At 34.8% G+C, this 22,764-nt stretch overlaps 1 protein-coding gene across 3 annotated transcripts in view; it reads left to right on the forward strand.

The window, feature by feature from the left end:
• Nucleotides 1-22,764, forward strand: part of AFG2A (AFG2 AAA ATPase homolog A) — a 307,360-nt gene that overhangs the window by 86,430 nt on the left and 198,166 nt on the right. For all 3 annotated transcript variants that reach the window (XM_014845518.3, XM_070504718.1, XM_070504719.1), the window contains exon 14: nucleotides 13,992-14,118. In XM_014845518.3, the coding sequence (XP_014701004.2) occupies nucleotides 13,992-14,118 (127 nt within the window). The remainder of the gene's footprint in view (nucleotides 1-13,991; nucleotides 14,119-22,764) is intronic.

The following is a 22,764-nucleotide window of genomic DNA, read 5'->3' on the forward strand; positions in this document are numbered from 1 at the left end:
GAATCAGAGAAGACTTTGTTGAGGAGATTATTTTTAAGTCAGCTCAACAAGGTGAGCAAGGAATCTGAGAAATTTCTGATTTTGGTAGACTCTTTATTTTTTAATTTAATTTAATTTTTTTATTGTGGTTATAATAGTTTAAAACATTGTGGAATTTCAGTTGTACGTTATTTGTCAGACATCATGTAAGTGTACCCCTTCACCCCTTGTTCCCTCCTCCACCCCCCTTCACCCTGGTAACCACTAAATTGTTCTTTGTCCATAAATTTGTTTATATTCCACATATGAGTGAAATCATATGATTTTTCTTTCTCTGCCTGGCTTATTTCGCTTAACATGATGCCCTCAAGGTCCATCCATGTGATTGCATGTGGGACGATTTTGTCTTTTTTTATGACTGAGTAGTATTCTATTGTATATGTATGCCACATCTTCTTTATCCAGTCATCAATTGATGGACACTTGGGTTGATTCCACGTCTTGCCTATTGTGAATAATGCTGCAATGACCATGGGGTGCATAAGTTTCTTTATATTGTTAATTTCAAGTTCTTTGGATAAATACCCATTAGTAGGATAGCTGGGTCATATGGTATTTCTATTTTTAATTTTTTGAGAAATCTCCATACTGTTTTCCACAGTGGCTGCACCAGTTTTCATTCCCACCAGCAGTGGATGAGGGTTCCCTTTTCTCCACAACCTCTCCAACATTTATTATTTTTTGTCTTGGTGATTATAGCCATTCTAATGGATGTAAGATGATATCTAAGTGTAGTTTTGATTTCCATCTCCGTGGTGATTAGTGATGTGGAACATTTTTTCATGTGCCTGTTGGCCGTCTGTATATCTTCTTTGGAAAATGTCTGTTCATATCCTCTGCCCACTTTTTGATTGAGTTGTTTGTTTTCTTGTAGTCGATAGACTCTTTATTTAATTATAAAGATGTTATTGTCAGCTGAATAGCATAGCTAGAATTTTAAGCATGCAGAAAGTTGTTTACAGGAAAATACAATATGTGGAATGTGATATAATGCTTTTCTGTAGAATTGCTTTTTAAAAAAATCTAGTCTAACATGAATTAGATTTCTTCAGTTTAAGAGTTTGATGGTATTGGAAATGACTTATTAAAAATAATGCATTTGTTTATGGAAGAATCAGCTTCTTTCTGAGGGACAGAGATGTGTTCTGTAGATGGATTTATTACTGTGTTATCAACAAGTTTTATTCAGAATTATAGAAAAGATTTAGTTCAAATTTTTTAAATTGTTTAAAACATAAGTTCCTACACTATTTTTTTGAACTTAAAAATATCTAGTCACCCTTCCCAGGCTATCTCCCTTTTTTCTTCCACTTTCCCTTTAAGAAAAGATGTTGATAATTTTAGTGTTTTCATAACTTACAAGCTACATCTTTATAATAGATTTTTACTTTTTAAAAGAGAATTCTTGACATTTTTAATGAGTAAGCAGTTATTGGTGTGTATGCAAGCAAATGGTGCCATAATAGCTACTGTTTCTATTACTAGGGGAATTGCTGTTTAGGACTCTGAAATATTGTTTGTATTTGTTTTACTGTTAGCCACTGATTGCTAAAATCATTTTGCAAAGACAACTTTTGGAATAAACCTTAAATGTAAATGTTGGTCACAGACTGTTATCTCTAGTTGGCAATAATTTTATTGGCTTTAGCATTTGAAAATCCTGAGTCCATTTTTGGTCCCTGTGATTCCTTTTGATAGTTTTGGGAAATTCTCAGGTTGTATTTCTTGAAATATGCCTTCTATTTCATTCTCTCTCTTCTCCCCTTTATTGCAATTATATGTTTCTTAGACTTTCCACTGAGTTCCATATGTCTTTTACACTGTTTTCAGTCTGTTTTTCTTTTTGTGAATCAGTTTGGCTACTTTCTACTAATCTGTTTTCTAGTTCAAGAATCCTCTGTTCTGTTGTGTCTAATCTCCTTTTACACTCATCTTTTTAAATTTCAGTTTTTAGGTTTAGAATTTTTATTTGACTTTTTCTTATGGATTCCAGGTTCCTGCTGAAATTCACCATTTATGTTTTTGCTACAATTCATGTGAATTTTTGTTTTCACTATCTCAGCCCTATCCTTTTCCAGATTACTTGGTAATTTAATATTATTTCACAGATTCTAACTTCCTAGTATCTCTCCTCTTCTTAAGAAGAAGCTGAAAGGAAGGGATAAAGGCTGAATGATAATCTAAGAAAACCTTTTCTGTGTTACCTCTTTATAAGATATAGAGTTTTGAGGAATGGGGTGAATAGGGATGTATACATTATGATTTTGTTGATAATGGAATATCTTGAACTTTTAATTGTTGCGTTTCTTTATATGGACTCTGTACCTAATGCTTGGTGTTTAGTTCAGTGTCTGAAACAATTATGGTACTGGTAATCTTTCTGTTTATGAAGTGTTTTACCCATTCTTAAATTAACTTTAGACTAGTTTATGTTAATATAATGTGATGGTGTGTCAGTGCATTTTCAGCATCTAAAAAGTGGCATTAAAAAACCCCTTAAATTTTTTTTTTTCCTACCTATGACTTAAACCTTAGATTCAAAATGAAAAATGGTTGTATAGTTTTTAGGAGTTTTTTTTCCCAATAAGCTCTCATGTAGAAAGTGCTTATAGGGGCTGGCCTGGTAGCACGGTGGTTAAGTTCACATGCTCCACTTTGGTAGCCCAGGGTTTGCTGGTTGGATCCCAGGCGTGGACCTACGCACTGCTTGTTAAGCCATGCTGTGGCAGGCATCCCACATATAAAGTAGAGGAAAATGGGCATGGATGATAGCTCAGGGCCAGTCTTCCTCAGCAAAAAGAGGAGGATTGGCGGTAGATGTTAGCTCAGGGCTAATCTTCTTCTTCAAAAAAAAAAGTGCTGATAATAAAGCTTATATATGGCATTCTTTCAGCTTTAAATGTTAATTTATACAGTAATTTATGTTCACAACATTAATCCTGGGCTATGAGATACTGAAATTCTGTTTGAATTATATGATGAAAATTTATATAAATTTGGAATACCTTTAAATGTATTCAAATTATTTGGTTTTATAAAATTTGAAAAGTTAAAACCTGTATGTGAATTTTAATATTAGAAGTCTCTATCATTTGTTAACTTGTTTCCTTAGCCTCTAATAAAATGTTTTAGATTTTCTTTCAAATGTTACCACATATGAAAGTCTATATTGAGTGGTACTCAAATTCAGTACTACCCCTGGTTAAACCTCACTTTAATAGATATGAGATTGCTCTTGTTTTTCTAGAAAAGATTCTAAATATTCTGTATAGTATAAAATCACTCATGGTTATAAGTTAGAGCCACTTCTTCATTACTGATGGAGTAAGTGGTCATCTTAATCTAGTTTTGTTTAGTTTTGTTTATTCTGTCGAAGTTCTTTATTTAAACTGAAAACAAATGTAATCCAGAGTTCTTGAGTTAGTCTTTCAAGAACTACTCTGTGTTTTTTATTTTGGAAAAGCAAGTAAATGTGGCGTTTTCTTTTCACTACTAGACTCGAAGGTCCTTCAGGGAGTAGGGAATGCCTTCTTAACCTTCCATTCTCATTTCAAAAAACAGCCTGGCTTGCTAGGCAATGAATGTTTGTTGAATGAATGAATTGAATTGAATGAGTTGTTGCACTCTGTAATGAAACTATCCCCCTCATTTCTTCTGTGATCCTCCTCCTACCATACCATAATGACCTTTGCGAATCTGAAACAAAACCTAGTAGCTATTTATTTTTACTTTTCAGTAAGCTCAGCTAATACATTCACACTTACCAGTAAGATATCTAGCAGTCTTACTAATTCATTGGAGAAAGAAGGGAGAGTGTACAGGACATAGCTAAGGATGGGTTGTGACATTTGAGTATAGATCCTAGTAGGGAAAGACAAAGCAAGCAATAGCACATATAAAATGAGATGTGGCATGGCCCAGGATTTTTTCTTTTGTTGAAAATATACCGTTCACTTGGAACAATTTAGTTATGTTACACAAACTCCTCTAGGTAGGGCACAAAAATTAGAAGAATTTTACCATCATTTAGTAGTGCAGTTAGGTTAACATTTGTTATTAGTGTATGTGTAACTCTCTCCAATGCTAGGGAGTATAACCTTCATGTGGATAACTGCATTCAACATTTTTTGTTCCTTTACTTGACTCAGCAGCATTTGACACAGTTAACTTCCTCTTTGCGGTGACACTATCTGTTTCTTGTTCCTTGTTTTCTTTCCTTCCTCTCTGGCGCCCTGCTAGAGACTGAATTGCGTCCCCCCAAAATTCATGTGTTGAAGCCCTAACCCTAATGTGGGGTCTTTGGGAGATAATTAGGTTTAGATAAAGTCATGAGGGTGTGGCCCTTGTGCTGGGATTAGTGCCCGTGTGAGAAGAGACACCAGAGAGCTTGCTCCTCTTTCTCTCTGTACCATGTGAGGACACTGCAAGAAGGTGGCCACCTGCAAACCAGGAACAGCTTTCACCAGAATCCAGCCATGCTGGCACCCTGATCTCGAACTTCCAGACTCTAGAACTACAAGAAAATAAATTTCTATGTTTTAGCAACTCAGCCTGTGGTATTTTGTTATGGCAGCCTAAGCTGACGAATATATACCACTTATTCATAAAATACTGGTGTAAGCATTCTGTTCACTACTCATTTACCTTTCTTCATTTGCTATACACTTCCTGAGTGATCTCTTCTACTTCCATCTCTTCACTTATCATCTTTATGGCAAAGCCTCCAAAATCTATATTTCCATGTCTTACCTCTTCCTTTTATATCTAAATCTCAAGTTGTCCCACAGGCACTGCAAACCCAGTGTGTTTATAGTTCAAATCCTTTTCACCCAGTGACTCTATGAAGACAGTAGTTTACCAGCTCTCTTGGTTTTGTCTCCTTGTGTAGTATATTCTATGGGTTTTGACAAATATGTAATGACATGTATTATTTCTCATATATATCCACTTTTTGTCTTTGTTGCCACAATATTTATTCATACATCTCTCTTTCTATCTTGGATTATTGCAACATTTTACTAACTGAATGGCTTACAATATTGCCCTTTAAAATTATTTTTTGTGTTTTTCTAAATAGACTTTAATTTTGGAAAGCAGTTTTAGGTTCACAGCAAAACTGAAGAGGAAATCCAGAGAGTTCCCATATACCCCTTAACCCTTCACACGCACAGTCTGCCTACTGTCATCATCCACGGTAGAGATGTATATTTGTTAAAATCAGTGAACCTACGACACAGCATCACCCAAAATTCATAGTTTACAATAGGGTTCACTCTTGGTGTAGTGTATTCTATGAGTTTTGACAAATGTGTAATGACATGTATCCACCATGGTAGTATCACACAAAGTAGTTTCCCCCTGCCCTAAAGATTTCCTGTACTCTGCCTCTTTGTCCCTCTGCCACCCTCAACCCCTGACAACCACTGACCCTTTTATTGTCTCCATAGTGTTACATTTTTGGGAATGTTATATAGTTGGAATCATACAATATGCAACCTTTCAGATTGGCTTCTTTTACTTAGTAATGTGTGTTTAGGGTTTCTGCATGTCTTTCCATGGCTTGATAGCGCATTTCTTTTTAGCACTGAATAATATTCCCTTGTCTCTATGGACCACAGTTTATTTATCCATTCAAATACTGAAGCACATCTTGGTTGCTTCCAAGTTTTGGCAGCTATTAATAAAGGAGCTATAAACATCTGTGTGCAGGTTTTGGTATGGAGGTAAGTTTTCAACTTGCCTGGGTAAATACCAAGGCAAATGATTCCTGGATAATATGATGAGAGTATGTTTAGTATTGTAAGAAACTTCCAAACTGTCTTCCAAAGTGGCTGTACTATTTTTGCATTCTCATCAACATTGAATGAGAGTTTTTGTTGCTCTGCATCCTAATCAGCATTTGTGTTGTCAGTATTTTGGATTTTGGCTATTTTAATAGGTATGTAGAGGTATCTCCTTGTTGGTTTAATTTTCAATTTCCTCATGAAATATGATGTTGAGCATCTTTTCATATGTTCATTTGCCATCTGTATAGATCTTTGGTGAGGTTTCTGTTTGGGTCTTTTGTCCATTTTTTAATTGCGTTTTTCATTTCTTATTGTTAAGTTTTAAGAGTTCTTTTTATATTTTGGATAATAGAGCTTTAATCAGACACGTCTTTTACAAATATTTTCTTCCAGCTTGTGGCTTGTCTTCTCATTCTCTTGATGGTATCTTTATGCACAGCAGAAGTTTTTAATTTTAATGAAGTCCAGCTTATCAGTTATTTCTTTCATGGGTCATGCCTTGGTGTTATATCTAAAAAGTCATCAGCATAGCTAAGATCATTTAGATTTTCTTCTCTGTTATCTTCTAGGAATTTTATAGTTTTGTGTTTTCTGTTTAGGTCTGTGATCCATTTTGAATTAATTTTTGTGAGGAGTATAAAGTCTATGTCTGGATTCATTTTTTTGCATGTGAATGTCCAGATATCTGGTATGGGTTTTTGACGAGTTTTGTCAGTTCTTTCATATGTTGTACATAGGTAATCATTTTGTCTGCAAATAAGGCAGTTTTATTTATTTCTTCCAAATTTGTATACCTTTTATTTCCTTTTCTTGTTCTGTTGCATTAGTTAGGACTTCTGGTATATTGTTGAAAAGTAGTGGTGAGAGAAGACGTCTTTGCCTTGTTCCTAATTGTAGCAGGAAAGTTTCTTCTTTCTCAACATTAAGTATGTTAGTTGTAGGTGTTTTGTAGATGTTCTTTATCAAGTTGAGGAAGTTCCCTTTATTCCTAGTTTGCCAAATTTTTATCATGATTTGGTGTTGGATTTTGTCAAACGCCTTTTCTACATCTATTCATATGATCATGTGATTTTTCTTTTTTTAGCCTATTGATGTGATAGATTAGTTTCATTGATTTTAGAATGTTGAACTAGCCTTGTATACCTGGGATAAATCCCCCTTGGTCATAGTGTATAAATCTTTTTATACATTGTTGAATTATACATACTTTATTATACATTGCTGAATTCAATTTGCTAATATTTTGTCCATAAAAGACACAGGTCCTTAGTTTTCTTTTGATATCTTTGTCTGGTTTTGGTATTAAGAAGTAGTCCCTCTGGGGGCCGGCCCGGTGGTGCAGCAGTTACGTTCGCACGTTTTGCTTCACGACCTGTGGTTCACCCATTTGGATCCTGGGTGCGGACATGGCACCGCTTGGCAGAAAGCCATCCTGTGGTAGGTGTCCCACATATAAAATAGAGGAAGATGGGCCTGGATGTTAGCTCAGGGCCAGTCTTCCTCAGCAAAAGGAGGAAAATTGGCAGTAGTTAGCTCAGGGCTAATCTTCCTCAAAAAAACAAAAAAGAAGTAGTCCCTCTGTTTCTATCTTCTGGAAGAAATTCTAGAAAATTGGTATAATTTCTTCCTTAAATGATTGGTAGAATTTACCAATAAACCCATCTGGCTTTGATACTTTTTGTCTTGGAAGATTGTTAATTATTGATTCAATCTCTTTAATTGTTATAAGCCTATTTAGATTATCTAGGTCTTCTTTTGTAAGTTTTAGCAGATTGTGACTTTCAAAGAATTGGCCCATTTCATCTAGATTTTAAAATTTGGGGGCGTAGTGTTATTATTCATAGTGTATCTTTTATTAAACTTTTAAGATCTATGGGATCTGTAGTGATATCCCCTCTTTCATTTCTGATATTAGTAAATTGTGTCTTTTTCTCTTTTTCCTTAGTTAGCCTGTCTAAAAGCTTATCATTTTTTTTTTTATCTTTTCAGAGAACCAGCTTTTGGTTTTGTTGATTTTCTCTTTTAATTTCCTGTTATCCATTTTATTGATTTCTGCTCTGATTTTTATTATTTCTTTTCTTCTGTTTACTTTGGATTTAATTTTCTCTTTTTTCACTTTCCTAACATGGAATCTTAGATTATTGATTTTAGATCTTCTTTTCTAATATATGCATTCAGTGCTGTAAATTTCCCTTTAAGCACTGCTTTCACTACCTCCTACAAATTTTGAGAGGTTGTGTTTTCATTTTCATTCAGTTTAAAATCTTTTTTGACTTCTGTTGAGATTTCTTCTTTGACCCATGTATTATTTAGAAATGTTTTTTTTTTAATCTCGGAGTATTTTGGAATTTTCCAACTATCTGCTGTTGATTTCTAGTTTAATTTCATTGTGGTTTGATAGCATACATTGTATGATTTCTATTCTTTTTTTTAATTAATATTTTTTAAAGATTGGCACCTGAGCTAACATCTGTTGCTAATCTTCTACTACTTTTTTTTTCCTTCTCCTTCTTCTTCCCAAAGCCCAATAGTATGTAGTTGTATATTCTAGTTGTAGGTCCTTCTGTTTGTGCTATGTGGGATGCTGCCTCAGCATGGCCTGATGAGTGGTGCTAGGTCTGCGCCCAGGATCTGAACTGGTAAAACCCTGGGCCACTGAAGTGGGGCGTGTGAATTTAACCACCTGGCCATGGGGCCAGCCCCTGATTTCTATTCTTTATAATTTGTTAAAGTATGTTTTATGGCCCAGAATATAGTCTATCTTCGTGAATGTTCCATATGACTTTGAGAAGAATGTGTGTTCTGCTGTTGTTGGATGAAGTGGTATATGGATAACAATTATATCCAGTTGATTGATGATACTATTGAGTTCAACTATGTCCTTATTGTAGATTTTCTGCCTGCTGGATCTATCCATTTCTGATAGAGGAGTGTTGAGATTTCAAAGATTGGATTCGTCTCTCTCTGCTTGCAGTCCTATCACTTTTTGCCTTACATATTTTGATGCTCTGCTGTTAGGTAATGCACATTAAGGACTGTTATGTCTTCTTGGACTATTGACTCCTTTATCATTATGTAATGCCCCTCTTTATCCCTGATAATTTCTCTTGTTCTGAAGTCTGCTCTGTCTGAAATTAATATAGCTACTCCAGCTTTTTTTCATTAGTGTTAAAGTTGTACATCTTTTTCCATCCCTTTACTTTTAATCTATATGTATTTTTATATTTAAAGTGGATTTGTTGTATACAACATATAGTTGGGTCCTGTTTTTTCATCCACTCTTTTAATTGGTTTATTTAGACCACTAATGTTTAATGTGATTATTGTGATATAGTTAGATAATACTATCATATTTATTATTGTTTTCTATTCGTTGGCTCTGTTCTTTTTTCCTCTTTTTGTCTTTCACTCTTCTTCTGCCTTTTTTTGTTTTAATCAAGCATTTTATGTCATTCTACTTTTCTCTTCTTTCTTAGTATATGAATTATACTTTTTTAAATACTTTTTTCAGTGGTTGCCCTAGAATTTGCAATATACATTTACAACTAATCTACATCTACTTTCAAAATAACACTATTCATAGGTAGTGTGAGTACTTTAGAATACAGAATATTTGAATTCCTCCCTCTAGTTCCTTGTATCATTTCTGTGATTGTTGTTATTATTATTATGGACAAACTGTAATCTGTTAGATCAATTAAGAATAAGAAAATTAAAGTTTTTATTTTTTCTTCACTTATTCCTTCTCTAATATTCTTCCTTTCTTTACATAGATTTGCATTTTAACCTAGATCATTTTCCTTTTCTTGGAAGAACTTCTTTCAACACTTCTTGCAAGACAGGTCTACTAGCAACAAATTCCCTCAATTTTTTTTGAGAAAGTCTTTATTTCTTCATCACTTTTGAAAGATAATTTCACTGGATAAAGAAATCTAGGCTGGCGGTTTTTCTCTCTCAGCACTTCAAATATTTCACTCTAGTCTCCTTGCTTACATGGTTTCTGAGGAGTCACCTAATATAATTCTTATCTTTGCTCCTCTAAGGTAAAGTGTTTTTATCCTCTGGCTTCTTCGAAGATTTTTTCTTTGTCTTTGACTTTCTGTGGTTTGAAAATAATATGCCTAGGTGTAGTTTTTTTGGCATTTATCCTACTTTATGTTCTCTGGGCTTCCTGGATCTGTGGTTTGGTGTCAGACATTAATTTGGGGAAGTTCTGTCATTAGTGCTTCAAATATTTCTTCTATCCTACTCTCTTTCTTCTCCTTTGGGTATTTTAGTTACACATTTATTACTCCTTTTGCAGTTGTCCACAGTTCTTGAATAGTCTTTTGTTTCTTTTTTTTTTCTAAGTCTTTTGTTCTCTTTGCTTTTCAATTTTGGAAGTTTCTATTGCCATATACTTAAACTCAGAAATTCTTCCCTCAGCCATGTCTAGTCTACTAATGAGCCCATCAACAGCATTCTTTATTTCTGTTAGTGTTTTGATTTCTAGCACTTCTTTATGAGTCTTAGAATTTCCATTTCTAGGCTTACATTGTCCCTTTCTTGTATGTTGTCTGCTTTGTCCATTAGAACCCTTAGCATATTAATCGTAGTTTAAAAAAAAAATTCCTGGTTTGATAATTGCAACATTCCTGCTCATTCTCTGGTTCTAGTGTTTGCTCAGTTTCTTCAAATTGTGTTTTTTCTTTGCCTTTTAGTATGTCTTGTGGTTTTTCCTGATAGACGGACATGATGTAGTAGGTAAAATGAACTGTTGTAAATAGACTTTTAGTAATGTAGTATTAAGGTGTTGTTGGGAGGAGAAGTATTCTATGGTCCTATGATTAAGTTGCATTCTTTTAGTGAGTCTGTGTTGCTGGACTGTGAACTTCACAATTGCTTTTCAGTAACTCCCCCTTCCTTAGAGTGGAACAAGATGGCTAGTAAGGGCTAGAGTTGGGTATTTTCCTTCCTCCAATTCAACTGAGCTCTGATAAAATCCTAATAGTTTTGGTTCTGGTAAAATAGTTTCTCTTGAAGGCAGGACTTGTTAAGAAGTACAGAATGTTCTGGCATGTTCAAAATGGTACTTTCCCCCTTCTCCTGCTGGAAGTATAAGGAGATTTTCCTTACATCTTTCCTGTAAGAACCTGGTATAGCTTCTGGAGCTTAAGCTCACAAAAATGTGATGATTTCCCTATGATTGGCTCTTCCTGGAGTATTTAACTCTCAGACTTTTCCACATTGAGCCTCCAGCAATTCATCAGTTATGTTTCAGATTTCCCTACCCCGGCACTGGTTCCCATGGAGGTTTCTGCTCATTGGTTTCTCTGTATCCAGCCTGTCTCTCCAATTTTGGGAGCAATGGTTTGCCTTGTTGCTATAGCCTGAATGTTTCCTCCCAAAATTCATATGATGAAATCCTAAGATGTGGGGCCTCTGGGAGGTGCTTAGGTCGTAAGGGTGAGGCTCTCATGAGTGGGATTTGTGTCTTTATGAGAGAGGCCCCAGAGAGCTTGCTTGCCCTTTTCCACCATGTGAGAAAGGTATTGGTTATGAACCAGAAAAAGGGCTCTTACCCAACCATGTTGGCACCTTGATCTTGGACTTCCCAGCCTCTAGACAATGAGAAATATAAATTTCTATTGTTCATAAACCACCCAAGTTGTGGTATTTTGTTACAGCAGCCTGAACCAATTAAGATATCTCTGATCTCACATTTCTGAGGAATCTAAGAAGAGTTGTTAATTTTTCAGTTTGTTCAGCTTTTTACTTGTTAGGAGGGAATTAAGACTTCCAAGATCCCTACATGCTGGACTGGAGAACAGACCAGTATTGCCCTTTTTTAACCTGTTCTCCACACTGTAGCCATAGTGGTCCTCAAAAACATAAAGCTGATTTTGTCATGTCTCTACTTGAGATTTCCCATTAAGTTTAAGATAAAATCCAAACACAGCAATTTGGGTAACGAAGCCTTTGTTATCCAGCCTTGGTTTATCTTTCTGTACTAATCTTAAATTTCCACCTTACTGCCATGCTGAGCTATTTGAACTGTTTTCCATTTTCATTGTTCTGTTTTCTCTCTCTTCTTCTTCTTTCCCTTTACCTGTCTGGTCCCCACTCATTTTTCAGGTCGTAGGTTAGAAACCATCTCCCTTGGGCAGTCCACCTTGACTCTCCAAAGACCTGTTCATGTGATCTTCCTTTGTTGTGCAGGATCACAACTAATTAGCAGAGTAGATACAATTAAAGATGTAATCTTTTGGCAGCCTTAAATATTTATATACTTGTGGTCATTTTGAAGGCGCCCTTAGAGCTTTTGCTAACAGTGTTCCTATCTGACAGTTAAACTCTCATGTGGAAAAGTTATATTATGGAGGATCTTTTGAAGGATATGTAATCCATTTATTCAAAATGTTCAGTTTATTCTTAAGTAGTCAAATCAGCAAATCTGTGCACCTGCTGATTAGTTACTTGCAGGAATTACTGCCAACTAAAACAAATCTCAGTGGCTTTCCAAGTACTTCTTGATCCCAAACTTTTTAGACGTTGGAAAGGACCATTTATTTAACTTAATGAATTGACTGTGATTTATATAATAACCTCATGTGTGTTTGATTAGTGTGAGTTAGAGGCCACTCTCCTGTGTATACACTGAGTCAAGTTTTTGAACTTGTAATGCATGTTGAGATCTAAATTCTGTTATTTGGAGATCCTAATTACCTTTTGTGTGTGTGTGTGAGGAAGATTGTCCCTGAGCTAACATCTGTGCCAGTCGTTCTCTATTTTGTGTGGGATACCGCCACAGTATGGCTTGATGAGCGGTGCCAGGTCCATGCCTGGGATCCAAACCTGTGAACCCTGGGCCACCAAAGTGGAGCACCCAAACTTAACCACTATGTCACTGGGCCAGCCTCCTACCTTATTTTCTTTTTTGAGGAAGATTATCCCTGAGCTAACTACTGCCAATCCTCCTCTTTTTGCTAAGGAAGACTGGCCCTGCGCTAACATCCATGCCCATCTTCCTCTACCTTATACGTGGGATGCCTACCACAGCATGGCTTTTGCCAAGCGGTGCCATGTCCGCACCTGGGATCCGAACTGGCGAACCCCAGGCCGCCGAGAAGCGAAACGTGCGAACTTAACCACTGCGCCACCAGGCTGGCCCCTCCTACCTTATTTTTAAAGATATTACACAGTGATTGTGACTAAGGTGCACTTGTGTCACGGGTGCTAAGACAAAAGTATAGGATGTGTCCCTTCTGTTCTCTTTCCCTCTTCTCCATTCCCCCCAAGTACATCTGATTGCGTTGAGCTGTTTAATACACTTAGAATGCTACTTCACTGTATAATCATCCACATAGATTTTTTTTATATATTTCTCAATTCTAAACAGCTTCTACTAAGTTTCATCTAGTGCTAATGAGAATTGTTATTGTGGCCTTGATTGTGTAATTTAGGGTTTTGTTAATTAGTAAGACCTGTTGAATTTACTTCTTAAAAATCGATATTCATTTTTTTTTTTGTGGTAAAAGGAAATGGGATTAAATTAAAGTGTATTATGTCCAGTAGTAGCTTTGTAATTAACCTGGTACATGAACAAAAGGAACAAAATAACATACTTTCTTTGCCTATTTTTCCGTACATGGGGATTATGGTGACTACCTACCTGCTGACATGCTTAAAAAAATTCTTAATATTAGAGAATATCAAAATACATCAGAAATAATTGCGTTTGTTATGGGTGTGTAAGGAGTTTTTTATTTTACATAGGCTCTAAGCTTCACGTGAGGAGTGGGTTTGTATCTTACTCAGTTTTTTTATCCCCTATTGCTGACAGTATATTTACCATTTAGAATGCAAATATTGATTAAATTAAGTAATTATTTATTGATGAACTATTTTAAATAATCTGGTATCTTGCTTCCCAGATCTTTTATATGTAATATTTACTTACCAGTTTATTACTGGAGAGAAAATGAACATGGTTGATGATGGAGGAAAAGAAATGATTTGAATATAGTTAGTTTTTGGGTATAATAATTCAACAAGCAGTGAATCCTGAAGCATGTATTTTATATTTTGAAACAATTTTTTTTTCTCATAGACTGTACATTCTTTTGAAAATAATAGAGTATTTGCAAATAGCTAAACAGATTGTTAAAGTATATTTTTAAAAATCAGTTCTTCAGGTGCTGGGAATGTAGCTGATCGTGTTTTGGCTCAGCTCTTAACTGAAATGGATGGCATTGAACAGTTAAAGGACGTGACCATTTTGGCAGCCACTAACCGCCCAGATAGGATAGACAAGGTAAGAAAGAAAGCAGTGTGGGCATTGTAAAATCAAGAACTGGATCACTTGATTATGTCAAGTTGTTTTGCTTTGTTCTTTTCAAGTTACTTTCTAATCAGTTTAGCATTTAGAGGATACTGAATGATCTTAAACTAAAGGAAATGAAAAGAACAGAGAAAAGCTTTTGTTTATGTTTTTATTGCTTATGGTTTGGTATTAATGAAACTATTTTGTAGTCCATTGCATTTCCCCTACCCCATTGTTGCATCAGTATTTCCCTAGAGAGTTGAAGTTTTGAGATTTTTGTTTCATCTGATTTATTTTTGAGAAGTTTTTAACATTTTCATTCACATTAAGGTAAATTTCTGGCTATTTAATACTTATTAGATTCACGTTATCATCAACAACTTTTGATAAGTCCTGGCCTAGCAGTTGTTGTCAGAGTAAGTAGAAGAAAACTGACAGTGGATTTTATTTCTCTAAGAAGTTACTTAGGCTATATTAAATTAAATTTCTCTGCCGTGCCTTGTCCAGATATGTCTTTCTTCAAGTTATGTATGTAATCTCTCTTAAAATAGAAAAGGATACATGAATTTAAACTCATTTTTTAAAGGATGCATTTTTTTATGTTCTTTATATTTGTAACACTTTGTAAGTCTGTTATATAATATGGTGGGATTGTTGATTTATAATCTGTTTTGCTTACTTTTCTCTCTGTAAGGCCAAATTTAACCCCAACTGTTATATTTCACAGTAAGGTGTAATTTATCCTAGTTTTTACCTACACCTTGTACAAAAGACCTTGAGAAATTTTTAAGGTAAACCTAGAGATTAGAAGTTATTCTTGGGCCGTTCCAAGGTTTTGGGCCTTTTTTTCAAGCTCATCTTAGAATGAGGCAGAACCTCCAAGGTAATGGTAGATGACTTCCATTCTCTTTAGGATACTTTAGTCAGTGGATCTCTTGGAGGAAATGCTTAACCAGATTTTGGGCAGAACTTGTCTCCAAAGGTAGAAGATTGAAGGAATGGAAGTGGTTTTTTTTTTTACAGTTCAAATATTTTGCATTGTTTTTCTGCATTTCTTGCTTGCCAATAATATTTGTTGTTAACAAAAATAGCGTCTGCTTCTAAGGCAAATATTAGTTTGTGGTCACTGGTGGTGTCTCGAAGTTTCCCTAGACCTTTAGCCTCCCTCCCCCTCCAGTTTATAGATGAGTGAAGATAACTTGCATCCTCAGGTATCCATTTTGCATAAGAATGACAGGATGTGAAGGACAGATGAAGAATAATGAGAATAATGAGATTGGGTGATGTCTCATACACACATCTTTAGGTTGATGATAGTCTGGATTTCCTTAGCATCAGGAGACTTTGGAACAGCAAACAACTAAATTATTGTTGATACCCAAATAATAGTTAAATGCCCAAACTCTAGGAGTTTTATTGTTCTTTGTTAGGCTGTTGCTTGTATGGCCCCTTTAGAAGAGTACAGTGTCCAGTCCGTGACATTTCATGCATTTGTGTTGAATATTAAGAAAGAAATGGTCATATCTTCTTTCTCAGGTGTTATACAAGCCTCAAAATAGTTTAATTTTGTGAATATTTTTGAATTTAGTTCCTTTGGTTACTTTAGTAGTGATGACTAGCATATAATAGGCTCATAGACTCTCAATAATAATTATTATAACTATTATCCTGAATCTGTAAACCTCATTTTCTTGAAATAGTAAATTCTCATGAGAATTTAAAAAATTCTGCTCTAAGCCATCTATGAAAAGATTGCTCAATTGGGGAAAATTTTGGAACTTATGTAGACGTCTTTAAATGATTTAGGGTTCAGAATTATTTTCTAATTTAGTATATTTAACGTCAATGGAGTGAATAAACTGGCATTGATTTTCCTTCTGGTTTTTCTGAAAGAGGAAATATGCTTGATGGGTTAAATATTGCAAATTAAAAGTTGTTTTTGTGGATATCTTTCTAACATGGAAAAAATTTAATTATCTTCTTTAGAAATGTCTGCAAATGAGAAACTATATATATGTAGCTTCCAATTTTCAAATGAATTGTGTTCCAAAAATACCTTTAGAAGATTACAAATATGTTTGTGGATGACTTTTTTCTCTCCCCTTCCTAGTTGTAAGTCCTGTTCTAATATTGCTGTTCTCAGCTAGGTCAACTTAAAAGCAAGTTGCTTGACCTAACAGGCACTAAGTTTCAGTGAATCATAATTCTTTACTTTCCTGTAAGTGCTTAAGGAAAGGATGCTTATTAATCTTTAATATTGTTTATCACAGTGTTGTGGAGAGTCTTTGGGGGGTTAAAAGGTGAGCTGCTGTGTGGTCAGATCTGGGAGGCTCCCTCCAAGGTCACCTTCCAATTTCAGCATTACCATTATTTTACAGGACTCTCCGAAGTAGTTTTCTTATTGTTTCTGGATGTTTGTGTGAGTATGTGTTTGTTTTTAAAGCTCTAAGTGTTTGCACTGTTTCTGCTATGGCAGCAGTTTTAAGGGTTTCAGCTTTGGAGATGGGCGATTAGGAGAGATGAGAGAAGAGAAGTTGGTCAGAGGTTGTATGCACATATATATGAGTCATATCTTATTTGGATGTTGATAAGATAAAAACTATCTATGCTGAGGATCAGCAGACTATGGCCTGTGGGCCAAGTCTGGCCCACCGCTTGTTTTTGTACATTTCATTATCTAAGAATGGTTTTTACATATTTAAATAGTTGAAGAAAATCCCAAGAAGGATAATATTTTGTGACTTGGAAAATCTTATGAAATTCAAATTTCAATGCCCATAAATAAAGCTTTATTGGAATATAGTCACATTAATTTGTTAATGTATTTTCTATGACTGTGTTTACACTACTGTAGTAGAATAGTTACAGTAGAGTCATGGACTGTGAAGCCTAAGTTATTTGTCATTTAGACCTTTACAGCAGAAGTTTACTGACCATTGATCTGTCCTTGTAAGCTCTTAGAAATCTTAAATATCTTTATTGCATAAATTTTCTTAAGATAAATTATATATAAGTCAATAATATAATGCTGAGCTTAAAATAAACGAATAATAGTAGGAAGCCTGTATTAACTTTTTGTTCTTTCAAATGTTCTATTTTTTCTTGAAACTTCTTTTAATATTTAATCTTTTAAAATACATCTTGTTGGACTAAATAATTATTGTTTCCAACCTAATGACTCACCAAAATCCACAAATTTAGAAATGCAGTTTTTTATTATATGAATAATGTAAATATTTATTTATGGCACCTGAATTTTAAAGTTTGATTGGTTTTTTGGCTTTTTGTAATTGTGACTTGAATGCCCTTTTTAGTATTTGTCATCATTGGGATTTTCAGGCTTAGATATTTAAATTTTGAGAAGTGAAGATTCTGTGTTTAGATATATTTGGTGAATATTTGATGATGTCAACATGCAAGTAGGAGTACGTTTACTTTTCTATTAGAGAAGAAAGTAGTAACATAATAAAATATGTATTTGCCCTTGATACTCAAGTTCTAAAAGAAATCAGTTTTTTCAAGATTTGGGACAACTTGGAAGACTTGATAGTCTAGTTATCTTTCTAATGCATTTACCTGCATTATAAAATTCCTATCTGTCATTTCACCTTCCTTTGCTTACTCACCTATACTAATGAGAAACATGTTAACTCATGAAATAGACCACTCCATCTTTGTCTCAGACTATTAGAAATTTCTTGATTCCACCGAACCAGCAGCTGTCTGTCTCCCTAGAGCTTCTACACACCTGCCTGATTTTATTCCAAAATACTATAAAGAACAGTTTTTAACCCCTCTTCTTTATGGTTCTTCTTTAATTTTGAAAACTGTTTTGTGTCTTATCTTTACATTCTATCTCACCTACTGGTGTTTTCTTCTCCAGGTTTGATGTCTTGGATTATTTCATATGATACTCTTATTCTATCTTCATCATTCTTATCCTTTTTTTTCTGAACTGTTGTCCATTTATTCCTTTCTCTCTGAAATTGTGGCATCCGCTAATGAACATACTATAATAGGTTGTGGTCTGATCAGTACAGAGTTTAGTGAGACAATGCCTTTAATCTGAATACTATGCTTCTGCTAATGCATTCCAGGATTGTGTTAGTTTATCTGCTGTCTGAATCACACTGTGGACTGCTACTGAATTTAAAGTCATCAAGAACAAAACAAAAACAAAATTACTAAAAAGTCCAGGTCTTTCCACAAAGTCTTCTGCTAAGTAATAGCTTCCCCGCTTTGGGCTTGTGGTATTTAAGTTTTAGAAGTTGAGGCACGGTGTGATCAGATCTAGAGGTCTTCCTCCAACTTCAGCTCCTCTCAGCTTCTCTGACTTTTCATGTGCCTCCCAGAGATTTCTTTTCCTTAAGTCCAAGTGGTTTCCCATTAGCTTCCATGGCAGCAGCTGCAAGGGCTTTAGGCCTTACAAATAGAGGAATTAATTCTTACTAAATTCATTTTACTAGATTTGATCTTTCTAATTTGTCAGGTGTGGGATCCTGTTTCTTCCATTCCCTGTGTGTCTCTTACATGCACTGATAACAGAGGCACTATATATCTTAAATGCCAAGAAGAGTAGGTGTAGCTTTCTGACTTTTTGAAAAAATGGTTTAATGTATATAGTTCAAGACCCCTAATTCAGGTGAACTTCATGGAACATTTTAATTGTCACAGAGACAGGAGATATTTTGAAGAGTTACCAAAGAGAATCTTTGATGAGAAACTAGGATGATTAAGATTATTTATGGGGTAAGAACAATTGAAAGTAAAACTCTCCTAATTTACCTTAAGAATACATATTTGGGTAAAGAAATACTTTCTGTTTTCTCTGATGGAAATAGACAAGCTAAGACTTAAATTACATTCAGTGAAATTTAGATAAACTTCTTAACTCTAAGGCTTTATATCCTGTTAAAGTGAAGAGTTCAACATTATTCTGGTTTAGTCTTTATAGGTATTTAAAACATGATATTTTATTTTCTTTTAGCATTGAAACAATGCTGAAAATTAACACTGTGTTAATTTTCTCATCACTTACCTTCACTTATAGCTGCAGTTTCATGAATTTGTGATATTAGAGGTCTTGTATGGGGAGTTGTGTAATTTTTTTCTTTGAACATTTTGTTTATAGTGATTTAGGCACAACCCTTCCTAAACTTTAGTGCTCCAGATAAGTTTTTGGAGTGTGCATAGCATTGGAGAGGGGCTTTTGCATAAAGTAAGTAGCATAATTAGAGAAACAAGTCTAGAGGAAAATGAGATTGGCACATGTAACAGATCACAAAGATGATAGGGACTGGAAAGTTACATGCAGAATGTGATAGGCCTGAAATTGACAGGGAGAAACTAGCACTGAAAGAAACCGTAACAGACACAGATGCAGGCATCTTGATTTGTAATTCTAGCTTTGTTGTTAACAAACTATGTATTTTTGAAATTGTTTAGCCTCTCTGAGCCTCTCTTTCTTTACCTGTCAAAAATGTACTAGATAATCCCTGATACATCATTCAGATTCTACAATTCTCTTACTTTCTGACACAGAGACAGATAATAATAGAGATTCCAAATGCTACGCAAAAGGTGCTATTTACCAAACAAACTTCTGAGGTTTTTTGGTTTTGTTTTCTTTAAAGCTTTTTCAGTTACCACTTTTCTAAATTTGCTTGTTATTGAAAAGTTCCTTTCTTCAAACAGGTTATAAAGCAAGCAAATATTATCCAGGTGTGTAGAAGTGACTTTTCTTTTTAACCACTTAATTGTCAGAAAAGGGAGGAAAAGTCATAAATCAGCCTTAAGGCTGCTGTTGTGTAATAAAACCTTGGTTGACAGTTGAAGAACACCTTAACTTTTTCACTGAGAATTTATTACCCTTTGAAAAGGGAGAACTTGTTGAGCTGCATATTTTCTCCTTTCACAGATGTGTGATCAGCCTGTAATATTTTGTAATATTTAATATGCTATTTTTAAAAACTTCTGTGAATGTAAAAATAATTTTGAGTTTGAACAGAAATGTTGAACTGTGTGATTAAGGTGTTACTTCTAAATTTGAAAAAGCTTCTTTGCTTGTATTGTTAATGCCACTAGAATCCCGTATTTGGGAACTAATGTTCCATGTAGTCAAGAACTAAATCTGAAGCCATGTATTGAATGAGTTAAAGTCATTAGTAGAAGGGCTAATTTGGTGATTATTTTTTAAGTGCAAAGAGAGTGTTAACAGTAATGTGCCATTTTTGTGCCTGGAATTCTATTCAGTGTCTTTTTGTGTGTGTTTGGAAGGGACGTGCAAAAGTGTCAGAGGGAGGCATGTAAAAAAAAGAAAACTCAGTTATTTTCTTTGATATGTTCAATCTAATTTGAAATACAGGTAAATTTTTAAAATATTATAAAACACAATCTAAACTTTTTCTTCAATACTGTACACTGGCATATACATGAGAGTCGATTTGGAAAAATGGGTCTTAGATCTTATGCTCTCCAGCCTCTCTCTCTATCATCTGTTCTCTATTTGACAATAAATTTGTTGTTGCAGTTACTCTTTTTTGACACAAGGTGGTGATGCTCACCTGAAATGTTTCCTGATCGCAGGCTCTGCTGCTTTTAGATGCTTCCATTCCTCCAACCAAAGGATGAGAAGCTTAAGGAAATGAGTGGAACTGAGTTTGCTTTTAAAAATCATAGTTGAAATTTGTGTGTGTTTGTGTCCTACTGTGTGATTTGTTTAACAAATAATGATTTAAAGTGTAGATTTATGTAAGTTTGGGTAGGGGGGAGGTGGTAATATTGGGAAAGGGAAGTTGAACAATGGAGCAAGAACTACCAGTCATTAGACATATACTTACTGTGCACCAAGCATGTGCTGGGTGATTTACATCTGACACCTAATTGAGTCTGGTCAAATATGAGCACTTTGTATGTATTTACATAATTCCAGTGTATTCCTTAGCTTAATAAATTGTGCAAGATTAGTACTGCTGTGTGTTCTCATAAAAACTGTGGTATACCATCAGCCAGTGTAGTGGCTTTTTTTCACAGTTTCAGTGAAGTTATTAATCTTTCTGTTTTTTTTAAATGAAAAAGTTTTTGTATAGTAAAATATACACTAACTATACTATACAGCAATCCTACTCCTAAGTATTTATCCAAGAGGAATGAAAACATTTGTCCACACAGAGAACCTGTAAGTAAATATTTATAGCAGCTTTATTTGTAATCACCTAAATAGCCCCAAATGTCTGTCAGCTGATGAATGGTTAAAAGAAACTGGGATATATTCATATAATGAAACATTATTCAGCCGTAAAAAGGAACAAATTACTGATATATGCAACAAGATTGATGAAGCTTAAGGGCATTATGCTAGGTATAAGAAGCCAGACACAAAAGACTACAGAATATGCTGACTGATTCCATTTATGTGACAATCTAGAAAAGGTAGGACTATAAGGACAGAAATCAGATCTGGGAGTTGTGAGGAAGGGACTAACCACAAAGCAGCAGGAGGAAACTTTTTGGGATGATGGAAATGTTCTACATTTTTGTTGTGGTGGTGATTAAGGGACTGTATGTGTTTGTCAGTTTCTAGCTAAGAGACTAAAAATAGAGAATTTTATGGTATGTAAAGTATACCTCAGTAAACCTGACTGTTAAACATACTTGGAAAAAAACTTCTTAATTGTAGATGCAAAGGAAAATGTCAGCTTTATTTCAGTTTCTCCTCACCTGAGGAAAGCCCCTTGCATCTCGGCTCTTTTCCCAGCCTGTGATTATCTTTTGATAACCCATTTACGCAGACCTCCCTTTATCACTGCCTCAGTGGGCTCAGAATTACCTCAGCAAAGAAGATTTTGCTTTCAAACATTGCTACCCAGCTTTTAGGGTGGAGGTAGGTAGAATTTTAGTGCTGGAAAGATTCTCAGGGAATCTAGTTTCTTAGTAAAAATTTGGCTGCAAACTAGAGATTTTACAAATAAATCTTTTAGAGAAGTTATTCAACTTTTGTTTCTTTGATATGCATGGATTAAGGATAATTTCTTGGATTTTTATTGTGATAAAGTGTAACTAGAATTATGAAAATGTACTTTTTCTTTTTATGAAGTTAGATTATACTCTTGTCTCTTGGAAGGGACAGTGCAGGTGAACCAGACTTGGATCAGTCATTATGTTTCATATCAAGTAATAGTGTTTACCTTTCAGCAGCTTTTCAATCTGTTATGCCAATAATATTTATGGCCTAAAGGTTACGTGTTTGATGATATTTGATGACAGACTTATTCAGAAGTGTGTTTTGTTATGGAAAAAGCAAGGATAGTGGGGCTGGCCCATAGCCAAGTGGTTAAGTTCACACACTCTGCTCCAGCAGCCCAGGGTTTCACAGGTTCGGATCCTGGGTCCGGACCTAGCACCACTCATCAAGGCATGCTGAGGTTGTGTCCCACATGCCACACTAGAAGGACCCACAACTAAAAATATACAACCATGTACTGGAGGGCTTTGGGGAGAAGAAGGAAAAATAAAATCTTTAAAAAAAAAAGAAAAAGCAAGGATAAGCCAATTATAGTACTCATGCCTTTTGGAAATCTTTATTCTGAAGGGGTTTTTTTGGTATTAAAATACAAAAAAAGAGTATTTGATGTAATA

This window comes from Equus asinus, chromosome 3 (genome assembly GCF_041296235.1).
Source record: "Equus asinus isolate D_3611 breed Donkey chromosome 3, EquAss-T2T_v2, whole genome shotgun sequence".
Taxonomy (NCBI): domain Eukaryota; kingdom Metazoa; phylum Chordata; class Mammalia; order Perissodactyla; family Equidae; genus Equus; species Equus asinus.